Source organism: Onychomys torridus, chromosome 12 (assembly GCF_903995425.1).
Source record: "Onychomys torridus chromosome 12, mOncTor1.1, whole genome shotgun sequence".
NCBI classification, from domain to species: domain Eukaryota; kingdom Metazoa; phylum Chordata; class Mammalia; order Rodentia; family Cricetidae; genus Onychomys; species Onychomys torridus.
The window spans coordinates 75,603,884-75,617,888 of NC_050454.1; the positions used below are offsets into that span (position 1 = coordinate 75,603,884).

The following is a 14,005-nucleotide window of genomic DNA, read 5'->3' on the forward strand; positions in this document are numbered from 1 at the left end:
TGCTGGGATTAAAGGCATGCACCATTTCTGCCTGGATAAACCAACTAAATTCTTAAAGATCTGTACCATGACTCAGTTTTAAAATTACCCATTTGAGTCATGTAGTCAACTATCCATTGCAGTCATGGGATTAAGATTTGTGTGTAAAGCATGGCTTATGCCGTCAGACCAGAATAGGAGGAATAATTTCTTGTGTACACTGCAGGAGGAAACGGGATAGGCAGTCAGCTGCTGGAGTCACCACTGTGAAAAAGGACCTGATTGTGGCAGGGTTAGTGATTTTGTAATTTACCAATATATATTAATTCATGTCATGTGAATGTAAGTTGGCCAGATTGATTGGTGTACAATTTGGGGAGTTAACTTGAGCCAATGAATATTGAATTTCTAAATTGGGGTGCTCCTTTTCAGGTATGTTCAAGCCTGGTTGGCACAGTTAAGTCAGCGCAGAGGGTTGAGACACAGGCCATTGGCTATGGATATATGTGTCAGGTTACAGATCTCAGCAGCTAAAATTATACATAGGGACAAGGTACATTAACAAGTACCTTAGTAATGTCATTCTTTCTACCAAAGAATGGCTGCTCTTTTTCAAGGTTAGGATAGTTATGTTTTTTTCAATTATAGTTATCTTTTTTTTTGTTTGTTTTGTTTTTTTGTTTTTCGAGACAGGGTTTCTCTGTAGCCTTGGTGCCTGTCCTGGACTAGCTCTGTAGACCAGGCTGGCCTCAAAACTCACAGAGATCCACCTGCCTCTGCCTCCTGAGTGCTGGGATTACAGGCATGTGCCACCACTGCCTGGCTTATATTTATCTTTTTAAAAAGTCTATTTTGATATTACTTTTTAAATTACATTTTGTATTACTGCTATTATCTCTATTTGTGTTTGTTCTCCAATCTAGGTCATTAATAGATTCTCTCCTTTTTTTCTCAAGTGCTGTTGGTTATTTCTGTTTAGAGCAATGTCTCTTGTAGCCCAGGCTTACCTCATGCTATGTAATTAAGAATTGCTTTGAACGTCCATTCCTGACTCTGTTGCCCAGTGCTAGGAAGACAGTCATGCAACTCCTTCCAGGCTGGGCCTTGACTGGAAAAATAGACCAGTTTATGAATGTTCTCCAATCTCTCTGGCTTTTATGGGGAATATACAGGTGAATACAGACCTGTGCAATACTTGAATTCACTGCCCAACTTTAGTCATGTATAGTCATAGCACAGAAAGGAATGGGGAAGAAAGAGGGTAAAAGCTTTCATTCAGTGATAGTAGTTGGCAGTAGCAATCAGTACTGAAGTAATCAATCTTAGATGAGCAATAAGTGTCCCGACTGGCCACAGACCAGAAAATCAAGAATCTGGAAAAAGAAGCTTTCATGAAGTCAAATGAGTGTAGTTGTTTCTAGTGCAACCATAATAGAATGTATGGGCAAATGATATGGTTCTACCTAACAGGACTGTTATTTACTAAGTTTAAGATGTACAGTTTGAGGGGCTGGAGAGATGGCTCAGAGGTTAAGAGCACTGACTGCTCTTCCAGAGGTCCTGAGTTCAATTCCCAGCAACCACATGGTGGCTCACAACCATCTGTAATGAGATCTGGTGCCCTCTTCTGGCCCGAAGTCATTCATGCTGTATACATAATAAATAAATAAATGTCATTACTACTTTTAACTTTCCTCCTTCCTAAGTCCCCTAGAATCACTTAGCATCAGGGATCAGAACTTTCAAAATACTTTTGGTATCTTTGGCCAAGATGAAACTGCTCAGAGTCCAAGTGACACTTCTGCCTGTTAGTCAAGAAAGCAACTGGTTACTTTTCTTCAGGGGTTCTTTTTACCCTAAATTGTCTAGTTCATTTCTACCCCCAGTTTTTATCCCACCTCCCTCTGGAGAGGTTATCCTTACTGCCATTATTGGATTTGGGCAGTGACTGATCTGATTTCTTCAAGCTGAATTTGTATTATTAGGTGGCAGTATTGGGATACCCTTCCAGAGGGCTCCTCATAAAAACCAAATTCTCAAATGTATACAGGAAAGGAATTCCTTTATTGGTGTCTGGGAAGGACTAAAATGTCCAAAGTTCATAAGATATTCTTGATGAACTCACAATAGTCCTCATCTATTAGATTGCTTAGGGATCCAAGGTCTGATGTCTCACATCTGGGCAACATCTTTTTATCAAGAAGAAAACATTGAGATTGGTTGTCTAAATAACATCTCATATTGACTTACATCCAATGTCTGTGGAGTGTGATCCCTTGAGTTGTTACCAATTCTCTTAGTCTTTGGTTAAACCAATTCTCTTAGTCTTCCTAGTGGTGAAAACCATGCAGGTGGCCAAAATTAATCTTTCTTTCTGTGCTGTCAAGGCCAGTTGAGCAACTAGTCCTCAGGGGTCATTTGTCCCTGAAAGGAACCTCAGACTATCTTCTAGTCTTTCTTTTACCAGTTGTCCATCCATGTGAGGATAAGCCAAAGGCTTTCTTTTACATACTGTGGCTTCTTTTGAAGTCTTGAGGAACTCCTTCCCACATTGACCCCCCTTGTGTAGACTTAATAATGTTTTCAACTCATTGAGTGGGGTCTCCATAGACTCCATGAACAAAACAACTAATGATCAGTGCTTTTGTTCCCAGGGACCTCATTGACCTTGTATGGAAAGAGGAGAAATATTCTCCCTTTTAATCCATCTAACCATATTAGAATAACCTCCAAGAATGATTAGTAAACACCCAGAAGATCAGAATTACACCAGTTTGTTACTCTTTTTTTTTTTTTTTTTTGAGCTGGGGATCGAACCCAGGGCCTTGTGCTTGCTAGGCAAGCGGTCTACCACTGAGCTAAATCCCCAACCCTGTTACTTTTAATTACTGTATAATATTTCAATAGCCAGACATAACACAATAAAATTTGTTTGACATACATTTTAGCCAGTCCTTGAAGTAGTTGATATTTGATCTTGCCAACTTTAGTAAATACACAATCTCTAAATCTTATCCTTTATTTACCTTAAACAACTTACTCAGACCTTTATAACTTGCAAAACCTTTCCAATCTTCCTTATTCTGGAGCTATCTAGGTATCATCATTCTTATATAACTAAGCCTCAGGTCATTTCCACATTTATATTCTTCTAACATGTTCTTTTATGTAGTGCTTTTTCTAACACCATGAGACATAGGAATATTAACAAATATGTTTATAATCTGTTGTATGAATTTTCTCCCTGGTGGAAGGGGAACAAGCATTGTTTATCCCATTCCCATAAGTCCCAATGACAATGCAAATCTCAAAGTGATTCTAGCGGCCTACAATTTCACCAAAGTCCATCTTGGGGAACTAATGAGTTTATTGAGTTTACTTACTGAACATTGTTGAAAAGATACTGTAGTGGTTTGAATAGAAATGGCCCTAAAATCCCATTGGGAGTGGCACTAAAGGAGGTGGGGCCTTGTTGTAGGAACTATGTCACAGTTACTTTCTGCTGCCTGCTGATCTGGATGTAGAACTCTTAGCTCTTTCTCCAGCACCATGTCTGCCAGCATGGCACCATGCTATCTGCCATGATGATAATGGACTAAACCCCCTGAAACTGTAAGTCAGCCCCAGTAAAATGTTTTCCTTTAAAGTGTTGCTGTAGTCATGGTGTCTTCATAGCAATAGAAAAAAGATACCCAAAGCAGTCACATATTGCATGAATCCTAAATGGTCTTATAATAAAAACCCAGAGCCAGATATTGGAGTAATAATGCTGAAGAGCAGAGAGACAAAGGAACAAGCCACAGTCACTATTCACCTCTCCAACTTCATGAATCCTCCCTGAATGCTCCCGAGTCCACAGCCAAAAAACCTGACCTCTGTCTCCTCCTGCCGTATATTTTTCCCTTCCCTGCCACATCACTTCCTGTCTCAACCTTCCTAGTGCTGGGTTAAAGGCATGTGACTCTCAAGTACTGAGATTAAAGGTATGTGATCCTAAGTGCTGGAATTAAAGGTGTGTGCTACCACTTTCTGTGTGTTTCTCTTTTAAACTGGATTAATTTTGTGCAGCCCAGGCTTTGAACTCACATAGATCCGGATGGATCTCTACCTCCTGAGTGCTAGGATTAAAGGTGTGTGCCACCACTGCCTGACCTCTGGCTAACTCTGCGGCTAGCTCTGTACTCTGATCTTCAGGCAAATTTTATTAGTGTACAACAAAATATCACCACAGCTACACAAGAATGTCTCCACCCAGTATGTACAGTGGCTCTTCCATAGTTGCAAATGTGGAGCTCACCTTCTCTCTACTCTTCCACTGCCCAGATACACTCCATTTACACTCCATTTCTTAGTGACCATAAAGAGTAAGCCTGATAGCACTCAAGGTAAATTCCCACCTTTAAATTTGGCTTTTTCATAGGTGCATACACACAATCTACCTCCTCCCAAGTCTTCCCCAGGCTATGTACTCTAACTCCTTCATAAAAACCACAAGGTCACATGTCATTAGGGCTGAATTGCACACAGTTGCCTGGAAAACAGGCAGTATACTCAGAAGGAGGTGCTACCTCCTTCCATGATGGAACATCAACAGTCAACAAAATCTGGTGGTGGTCATCCTTTGTAAGCAGGCACAGCTGATCATAGGAGGGTGCCAATTGTTTGTCTTAAGATGGTGCTGAACAACAATTAAAAGAATGTTGAATAGAAACTGTGTATAAGATTATGTAATAGCCGGGCAGTGGTGCGGCACACCTTTAATCGCACACCTTTAATCCCAGCACTTGGGAGGCAGAGCCAGGTGGATCTCTGAGTTCAAGGCCAGCCTGGTCTACAGAGTGAGTTCCAGAAAAAGCACAAAGCTACACAGAGAAACCCTGTCTCAACAAAACAAAACAAAACAAAAAACAACAAAAGATTATGAAGCTGGGCAGCGGTGGTGCACGCCTTTAATTGCAGCACTCAGGAGACAGAGCCAGATGGATCTCTGTGAGTTTGAGGTCAGCCTAGTCTACAGCGAGATCTAGGACAGGCACCAAAGCTACACAAAGAGAAACCCTATCTTGAAAAACCAGGGGAAAAAAAGATTATATAATAAATTAATATTTACTAGGCACAATCTATTAAAGTAAACCTTAGAGAAAACACAATACAGTCTTCATATAATACATGGCATCAATACTATAACCATGCTTCGGGATTTTAATGTGAGTATTTAGTTGATATCAAGAAACAGCAAATATATAACAAAACATCATGAAATTGATGTTTGCAGCATCCAGTACAACATAACTAAAGAAATCCCTCTTTAAACTATGATGCCCCAGCTTACTATAGAGAGATCTTCATACAGAGGATGCTTTCCATGGATGAGTATCCCATTCACTGTTTTTACTACAGACATGTGACCAATAACAGTACACATAAAAGGTGAATAAACATTTACATCCTAGCATCCAAATCTCTAATAGCCTTGGTTAACATACTATTTATCTTTGGGGTAGCCCTCCCTTAGCTAAGTTCTTCTTTGTGTGAATTACTATTTCCTAAGCACTAGTAAATCCTTTATATCACCAATTCTAGTCTTCTAAATTGCAGCTTAATAGTGGCGAGCTACCTAGCACATGATATGCCATTTACAATCTCCACAAACTAACTCCAAATGGATCTTACACCTAAATGTCAAATGCAAAATGCAGAACTTCTAGAAGATACTTAAATCTAGCCTCTCAAAGTTTGCCAACCTGCCAAGGCTTTGGGAAGTTTCTGTAAGACACTGATGCATAGAGCACAATCAGAGCTCCATCTCTAATACCAGGAATATGCTTGGGAGAGCTGGTAATAATCTGAGACCAGGGCCTTTTGGAAGGGTTTCTTCAGATCCTAAGAACCCAATACTTTCCACACAAGGGACTGGTTTTCAGTACCAACACTACTGTGGACTTTGTTTACAATGTTCTTGAGTTGCTCCTTGTTCCTATTTTGCAACATTGTTTAGCCTCCTTCTGAATTTGTATACTTTATTTTAAAACTGAACCCATTGATTTACATTAACAAGAGGCTTGCTGTTGAATTTGGGACAAATCTCTAGCCAATCTGGGATAGGTCTGTCCTTAGACTAGAAGCCAGGGCTGGGAACCACTGTGCTGTACTCCTGCTCGCCAGGTGCTGTCACTCAGGCCTCACTAGCCAATCAGAGTCTTCGGTAGACCCGCCAGTCAGATGGGTGGGTTCTTCCGGGAGCCAGGCTTCTGGCTCAGCTCTTCTCCTGATGAAGTCACTAGTAGACATGTGTGCTGCACCTTGGGCTCCATTGTGGAGTGAGGGAGTCAGCTAAGCAGCAACACCATGGTGAGTGAGGGGTTGCTTTCCACAGATGGAGAGGGGCGATGGGCCAGTTGAGTGAGGGACCGCTGTCCCGAGGTCGGGAGGAGTGGCCAGACATGGTAAGTGAGGTGCTGCTGTCCCCAGACTAGGTGGAGCAGCCGGCTGAGGCTCGGGAGCTGGTTTGATGGGTTCTCCCCTGGCTGGGTGGGAGCCAGCTTCCAGACAGAGTTCAGCATGTTTCCACCTGATCCACGGTCCAGCGTGGTCCTGTGTGATCCTTGCCAGTGTTTGGGCCGGGCTGGCAGCCTCTGAATAACTTCACACCCATGGCTGTATCTGCACAGAGCATTGGGAGCAGATCTGTGCTTAGAACTATCCTTGTTGTTAATAACACTGTGAAATTCTGGTGCCTGTAGTGCTTATATTGTCATGTGTGGAGAAACATCATCAGATTTACCAAACTCGTAGAGTAATGGCCTCTCTAATATCTTCCAGAAGTTCTGCACTTTCAATATTTAACAATTAGGCTTAGAATTCATCTGGAGTTAATGCTGTGGGGCTTGTAAACACTATTTCCTGTGTAGAGAAGCGTTCCGCTGCTAAACTGTGATGTAGAAGAGTAAAATTGATGGTAGTGGAATTAATGGTGTAAGGATTTACCAGTTCTTAGGAGACATTAAGTCACACAAAGTAGAATTTAGGTAAGGGGGTGTTGTAAATGTTTGTTCACCAGGATTAATCAGCTGTTAAGGTATATTCTGATAAGAAGTGAGACAACCCTGATTTACAACCAGCAAAAAGGCCCACCTCCCCATCAAAGGTCTCTAACATGCTGCTCAAGGGGCCATTACAGGTCACAACCAACATTAGGTTCTGGTATGCCATGAAGGTATAATTTTACAACAGCTGCATCTCCAGCCTTTTTGAAAAGCAGTTTTGAGTCAAGGTCTCCTATAATGATTGAGTGTGATGATGTTTTGAACAAATAAAATTCTCCTGAAGATCAGAGGACAGAGATAGCCAGAATTAGCCAGAAAGATCAGGCAGTGGTGGCACACACCTTTATTCTTAGCACTTGGGAAGCAGAGGCAGAGCTTCGTCTGGATTTCTGTGAGTTCAAGGTCACACTGGGCTACATGAGATTGATCCAGTCTAGGAGAGAAATAGCCAGGCAATGGTGGCACACACCTTTAACCCCAGTACTTGGGAGTCACATCCCTTTAAACCCAGCACTTGAGATCTCATGCCTTTGCTACCAGTATTTGGGAAGCACACATGACATTAATCTCAGTATTAGGAAAGTTGAGAGAGGAAGTGATATGGCTGGGTGGAAAAAGGCATATAAGCAGAGACAGGGACTGGAGGCCTTTCAGCTGAGGACTCAGGAGCTTTCAGTCTGAGGATTCATGGAGCAGGATTGGCTGAGGAGTTGGCAAAGTAAGAAGTGGCTGTGGCTTGTTTCCTCTGATCTTTCAGCATTTACCCCAATATTTGACTCTGGGTTTTTATTATAAGACCATTTAGGATTAGTGCAACAATTGATGTGTACTTGAACCCTGTCTGTAGCCCCAGAGGGCATTGCTCTTGTTATCCTCCTGACTAACCACCCTAAATTCTTGGATTACAGGCCTGCAACACTGCAGAGTTCTAAAATTACCAGTTTGAGTCATATAGTGGGCGTCCTTTGTAGTAACAGGAAAAGGATTTGCATGTGCAGCATGGCTTCTCCCTTCAGACCAGAAGAGGAGGAACAGTGTACTCTGTACACTGTAGGGGAAACAGACTAGACAGTAGCTAGCTCAGAGAGTGAATTTGGAGGCAGTGAACTGCAGGGGTCTCCTTTACAAAGAAGGACTGATGGAGCATGGTGAGTGACTTTCTCTGTAATTTCCCTGCATGTATTAATTCCTTCTAGTTGAATGAAGACAGACAGAATTGGTGGGTGTACAGTTTAAGGAGGATAGCTTGAACTATTAAATATTCACTTTCCAATTAGAGAACTCTCCTATGCAAATATTTGCAATCATGGTTGACACAGTTAAATCAGCTGAGAGATTTGAGACACAGACCATTGGCTGTAACTCCGTGTATCAGCTTATAGCACTCAATGGCTAACATTTTACATGGGACAAAGGCATACAGTTTCATATTAATTCTCTCTTCAGGGAAGTATCTACTCTGTTTTAAAGTCAGTATAAAGCTAAATGTTATTCCAATTATGCTTGTCATTTTAAAATGTCAATTATTGGTACATTTTAAAAATTCATTTTCTTTACATGCATTACTGCTATTTTTTTCTATTTTTCAATGTTTCCCAGTTAAAGAATTTCATTCCATGTTTTTCTTAAGTGCTGCTTGTTTATTATTTATTTATTTATTTATTTATTTATATATATCAGTTTAGAGGAGTGGTTCTCAACCTTGGGGGGTCACGACTCCCTTTGGGAAATCAAATGACACCATCACAGGACTGGTCTAGGCATAGGTATTTATATTACAATTCATAACAGTAGCAATACTATAGTTATGAAGTAGCAGTGAAAATAATTTTATAAATGGGGGACATAACATCATGAGGAACTATATTAAAGGGTCACAGCGTTAGGAAGGTTGAGAACCACTGGTTCAATCAATGATTCATGTAGCTTAGGCATGCTTCATACTATATAACTGAGAATTGCTTTGAACACCTAATCCTGCCTCTGCTGCCCTGTGCTGGAGAGATGGTCCTGCAGCTCCTTTCATACTGGGTGTTGACTGGTCTGTGAGAAGGAAAAATAGATCAGTAAATGAATATCTCTCAACTTCTCTAGATTTTATTGTGCATTTATGAATGAAGTGGGACCTGTGTAATAATTGAATTACTGACCAACTGTAAAGCAGGCATAGTCACAGCACAAAGAGATTGGCAAGAAAGAGGGTGAAAGCTTTCCTGCTGTGATAGTAGTTGACATTAGCATTGAGTAGTGAGGTAATCAATTTTAGATGATCAATAAATATTCTGACTGGCTATTTTTCTGGGTCCCCAGACCATATACAGTCAAGAATCTGGTTAAAAAACTGAGCTATTATGAAACCAAATTACTTTAGTTGCACCAGTTCAGCCTAAATAGAACTGGATAAAATGGTGTGGCCCTGTCTATTATGACTGTGTTTAAGATGTATACCCTGAGAGAAATGATGTGAGTAGTACTTGGTATACTCTAATACAAATCTCTAGTCTCTGGAGCACATGGCCATAAATCCTGTTTCAACTTTTTAACAGAATTTTTTTGGATTATATTTACATTATTTCCACCATCTCCTTCCTGCCTCTAAACCTTCCCATAGACCCTTCATTGTTTTCTAATTCATGGCCTCTTTTTGTTTAACAACAGTTACTGTTTGAGTGTGACATGTGTTTGGCTGCAGGATCTCCCAGCTATGAAGTAAAGGGTTCACTGCACTGGACACTGAATGTGTAATGGAGTGTACACACACAGGACCCTGTGCCTTAGAAGAGGAACAGGAAGTGCTCTGCTAGAATGGAAGATTTTACTAAACTACAAATTTCCCAGAGTAGGGTCCTGTCTGACCTTAGTGTGGATGGGCTAACCTGGGAGAGTGTGTCCTTCTTCAGTCATTTGATTTCTGCTCACCAGAAGGGTAACTGCTAATCTTATGTTCTGAAGCCCAGCTGGGTAGTCCTAGCTAATGAGAGACTCTGGGAAGGCTTAGCAATCAGGAGCACCAGCAGGAGGTAGCTTACATGTTATTTCTAGGATTCTCCTGTTGTTCTGCTGTAGGGATCTGTAAGGATGGCCAGAAGCCATGTCATGGTGAGTGGGGGCCACTGTCCCTAAACCAGGAAGAGCAGGTTGGCTGAACTGTCAGAGCTGCTTAATCTGTGATGGACAGTGAGCCAGACTGAGGTTCTTTTGGTCCCTGTGGTGACCTGGGCAGTAGCCCTTGGCCTCTGAGTTTGTTGAATGTCAATTACCTGGGGCGGGGGAGGCTCTGCCATCCTGACATGGAGTACTATGAGCTTCTAATATCACTGTCCAGTGTGCATACACAGGCATTGCTTTTGTTGTGCAGTGGGAAGACAGATCGGAAAACTGAAGATTTCTGGAAGTTCTAAATGTTACACTCCACTTTCAGGTTTGTCTTATAAACGTTGCAGATAGTTTAGAAACTGGTAGAAAGGAGGTGATGGGCATAATACTTCAGCAATACATGATTAGAATGTTTTCAAATTTTAGCTACTTCCAGCCACCATGGTATGATTCTGTGAAGTTCAGTTCCAGGGCACAAATAAGTGTCTGAGCTATAGAGGTATCTCGGGGTTGCATGGTGTTGGGCAGATAAATAGGGCAGATGCCACATCTTGTGACATAATCCATGCATCAAGAAGTAAACATTAAATTATTCTTCAACATTGTTTTGTAATTGGACAACATTAGGGCTGGATTTGCCTGAAACCACAAGGAAACACGAGGGATTTTAGATCCATAGTAGGCTCTGGAGGAGATCACCTCCGTTGGCAGAAAGGGCTCTAGAGCATGGGGCCTCTCTGTAAGAAATATCAGTAGCTGGAAGATCAGAATGTTAACAGATTAGTGGTCACTTTGAGTTAATTTTGTGGGAGTTGGGAAATCAATGTTCATTAAGTTTCTATACACATAGAATCAAAGGTTGCTAGATAACATTGGTCACAATCACAGTTTTCCTGGCTGAGTTTCCTTTGGTCTTTTAATTAAAAGTTAGTACTGTTTTTCTGCTTTTGTTCTTGTCAGTTTCCCTCAATCCTCTTTATTCTTTCACAAATATTGAACACTCTCTTGATGGTTGAAGCTTTGTGGTAAATACAGAAGTCACAATTTGTCAATATGTGTACTATTTTTTCATAATACTATTGAGCTTTCTGAGAGTTACCACTTTGCATGTAGCTTTGGAATCAGGTATCCTTTTATAAATTATTGTGAATTTTCTTTGGATTATAATCAATTCATGCTGCAAATTTACCATATACAATATCTTAATGTTGATGCATCATGTTCCTAAGGATCATTTATTAACTTTTGTAGTTATTTATGCTTTGTTGTTCTTGTTGTTGATCTGTGAAAGACTTTTAGTTTATTGCTTAAAAAATACTATGAGGCTTGGCCAGGGGCTCAGCACATATTCTTCTTGGGGATGATGTGAGTTCATATCATAATACCAAAGTTGGGAGTTTCATAAGCACTTGCTACTCCAGATCCCAGGGATCTGACACACTCTTCTCTGATGTGTCACCTGTACACACATGGAAGACATTCTTTTCTTTCACATATAAACATACACATAAAAATGGGCATAAATTGGTTTTCAAAAGCTCTTGTGACTTATAAAGCAATTAGAGCAAAACAAGTTACTTTAGGTATATCATAGAAATCATACACTGTTTATTTAAAAAACTGTTATCTTGCATTTGGTTTGGAATAGTTTTCATTTCCTCACTGATTCAGACTTACATTCAATCATCAATCATAGGAAACAAATAGGTGTCTCCTAGCAAACATCCTTTTCTTTATCATAAGACAATCAGATCTTTTTAGTAGTCAAAACTTTTTCTATGAAGTTAAAATGTCAGAAGGCTTCAAGTGAATCTCTCCAATTTTGTTAGATCAGCCTTCCTTACCCAACCCATTTTCTATGATTAACAAAGTAGAGAACTGGGATGCACAGGATGAGTGATGGCCATTGATTTCTTAGAGTTTGATTTCGATTATAATCTTGAGGTTCTTGTTAAAGGACCATGATATATATTTGTAGGTATGTCTTCGTGTCTTTTTTCCCCCTAGTGGTTCCATCATTGTTAGTTTTACTAACACCTCTTTATATTGTTGCTTCTCTGGAAAATGATGGACCTTCACCAATTTTGTATTCAGAAAATTCCTTGCTATGAGTTCCTTGAGATTTTTTTTGTTTGTTTGTTTTAGAAGTTTCTGTAGAGAGACAGTTTTAGATTTCTTTTCTTGATCTTAGAGGTTTGCCTATCCTTAATTCTAGGCATATCTGTGTATTCCAGTTCTTGATATCTTCATATTTGTTTTGTCTTCTGCTTAAGTGATTTATTTGGTTAATACTTTGGTTTTGTGTTTCTAAAACCTTCTGGTATATTGTCTCTTTGTCTTAATTACCTTTAGCTATCAACATGATGAGTCCAAGAGTCATCTGAGGGAATATCTGTTGAGGGTGTGCACAGATCAGAATTGCTAGTTACTTTGTGAGAGAGTGTGTTGATTGATGATTAATGTGGGAAGGCTTTTCCACTGAGCAACGCAATATTTCTAAGCAAGTGAGCCTGGGCTGGATAAGAAAACTAGCTGAGCACAAGACAGTGACTAAGCAAGAGAGAAAGGCAATAAAAAAGTTTCCCCATGGATTTTGCCTTCAGTTGCTAACTTGACTTTCTAACCTAAGCTCCCACAATGATGGGTTGTGATATGGCAGTATCAGCCAGATCAGCTCGATCATTACCTAAGATGCTTTTGATTGGAAAATTTTTTTTAAAGATTTATTTATTATGTATACAGTGTTCTGGCTGCATGCCAGAAGAGGGCGCCAGATCTCATTACAGATGGTTGGGAGCCACCATGTGGTTGCTGGGAATTGAACTCAGGACCTCTGGATGAACAGCCAGTGTTTTTAACCGCTGAGCCATCTCTCCAGCCCCATGTTGGAAAATTTAATCACACCAAGAAACAACCAAGTTAGAACAAAAAAACATGGTACACCAGAAGTGATTTTGTTGCTGTATAGGACCTGGGATTGATAACTTTTGGAGGAATGTTGAAGATATTAGGACTTTAGATGCAAAAGCCATAGAAACTGTACACAGAGCTTAATTAGAGGTTCTTGTAGAACTGAGGTGTGAATATTGACAGTAATGCAGACAGAGGAGTTCAAAGTCACAGGATTTCAGTGGGAAACTATCCATGAAAAATTTAGCCTGATGGCATTTGTATAATATTTTGGCTCCAAATCATTCTTACCTTCTCCATTCCCTGAGAAATTGAGTAAGCCAGAATTAAAAAGTAATGGGCTGATTTCTTAGACAAAATATTGATTTTGTTGAATGATTATTACTGATGACTCATTTAGGTCTCCAGTGAAAAAGAAACAAAAAACAAAATCTGTTTTGTAGAGAAAAGCAATAGGTAGTTTCAGATGGCAGTCCAATGTTGAAACAGGCAGGAACTTTTAAGGAGATTGTCACTTTTTTTTGTGTGTGGGGGACAGTGTAAGGAGGTCTATTGGTGACATGGACTATGATTTTGACCTCTTTGGCAGTTGAATCTGGAGGGAGGCTTTGCTTCTGGAGGTGATGCTCTATGGCTTGGAAGTGGCCAGTCCTTTGGGTGCAGCTCAGTTATGCAGAGCATGGTACCCTCAACTAGGAGGTCATCCCTGCATTAAAAAGCAAACAAAACCCTTCAGAATCAAAGCACATCTCAACCCTTGGATAAAAAATAGAGCATGCCTGGCTCTGCCGACTTCCCATGGGAGACCTTAACTTGGGGGATGTGGGGATGTGGGGTGCCTAGGAAGAGGGCTGGAGGGTGGGAGGAGGAGGGGGGATCTGTGGATGGTATGTAGAGTGAGTAGAAAATTTCTTAGTAAAGAAAAATGAAAAAAGAAAAGTGAGAAGCTAACAACACATAATAAGAGATTGTCA

The 14,005-nt window shown here is 40.4% G+C and overlaps 1 protein-coding gene across 1 annotated transcript in view; it reads left to right on the forward strand.

The window, feature by feature from the left end:
• Positions 1-6,235: 6,235 nt before the first annotated feature.
• The window catches only part of LOC118593680 (zinc finger protein 431-like), a 56,773-nt gene continuing 49,003 nt past the window's right edge, over positions 6,236-14,005 (forward strand). Inside the window, exon 1 of the mRNA XM_036203128.1 lies at positions 6,236-6,425. Coding sequence (XP_036059021.1) covers positions 6,369-6,425 — 57 coding nt within the window. The 5' untranslated portion in view covers positions 6,236-6,368. The remainder of the gene's footprint in view (positions 6,426-14,005) is intronic.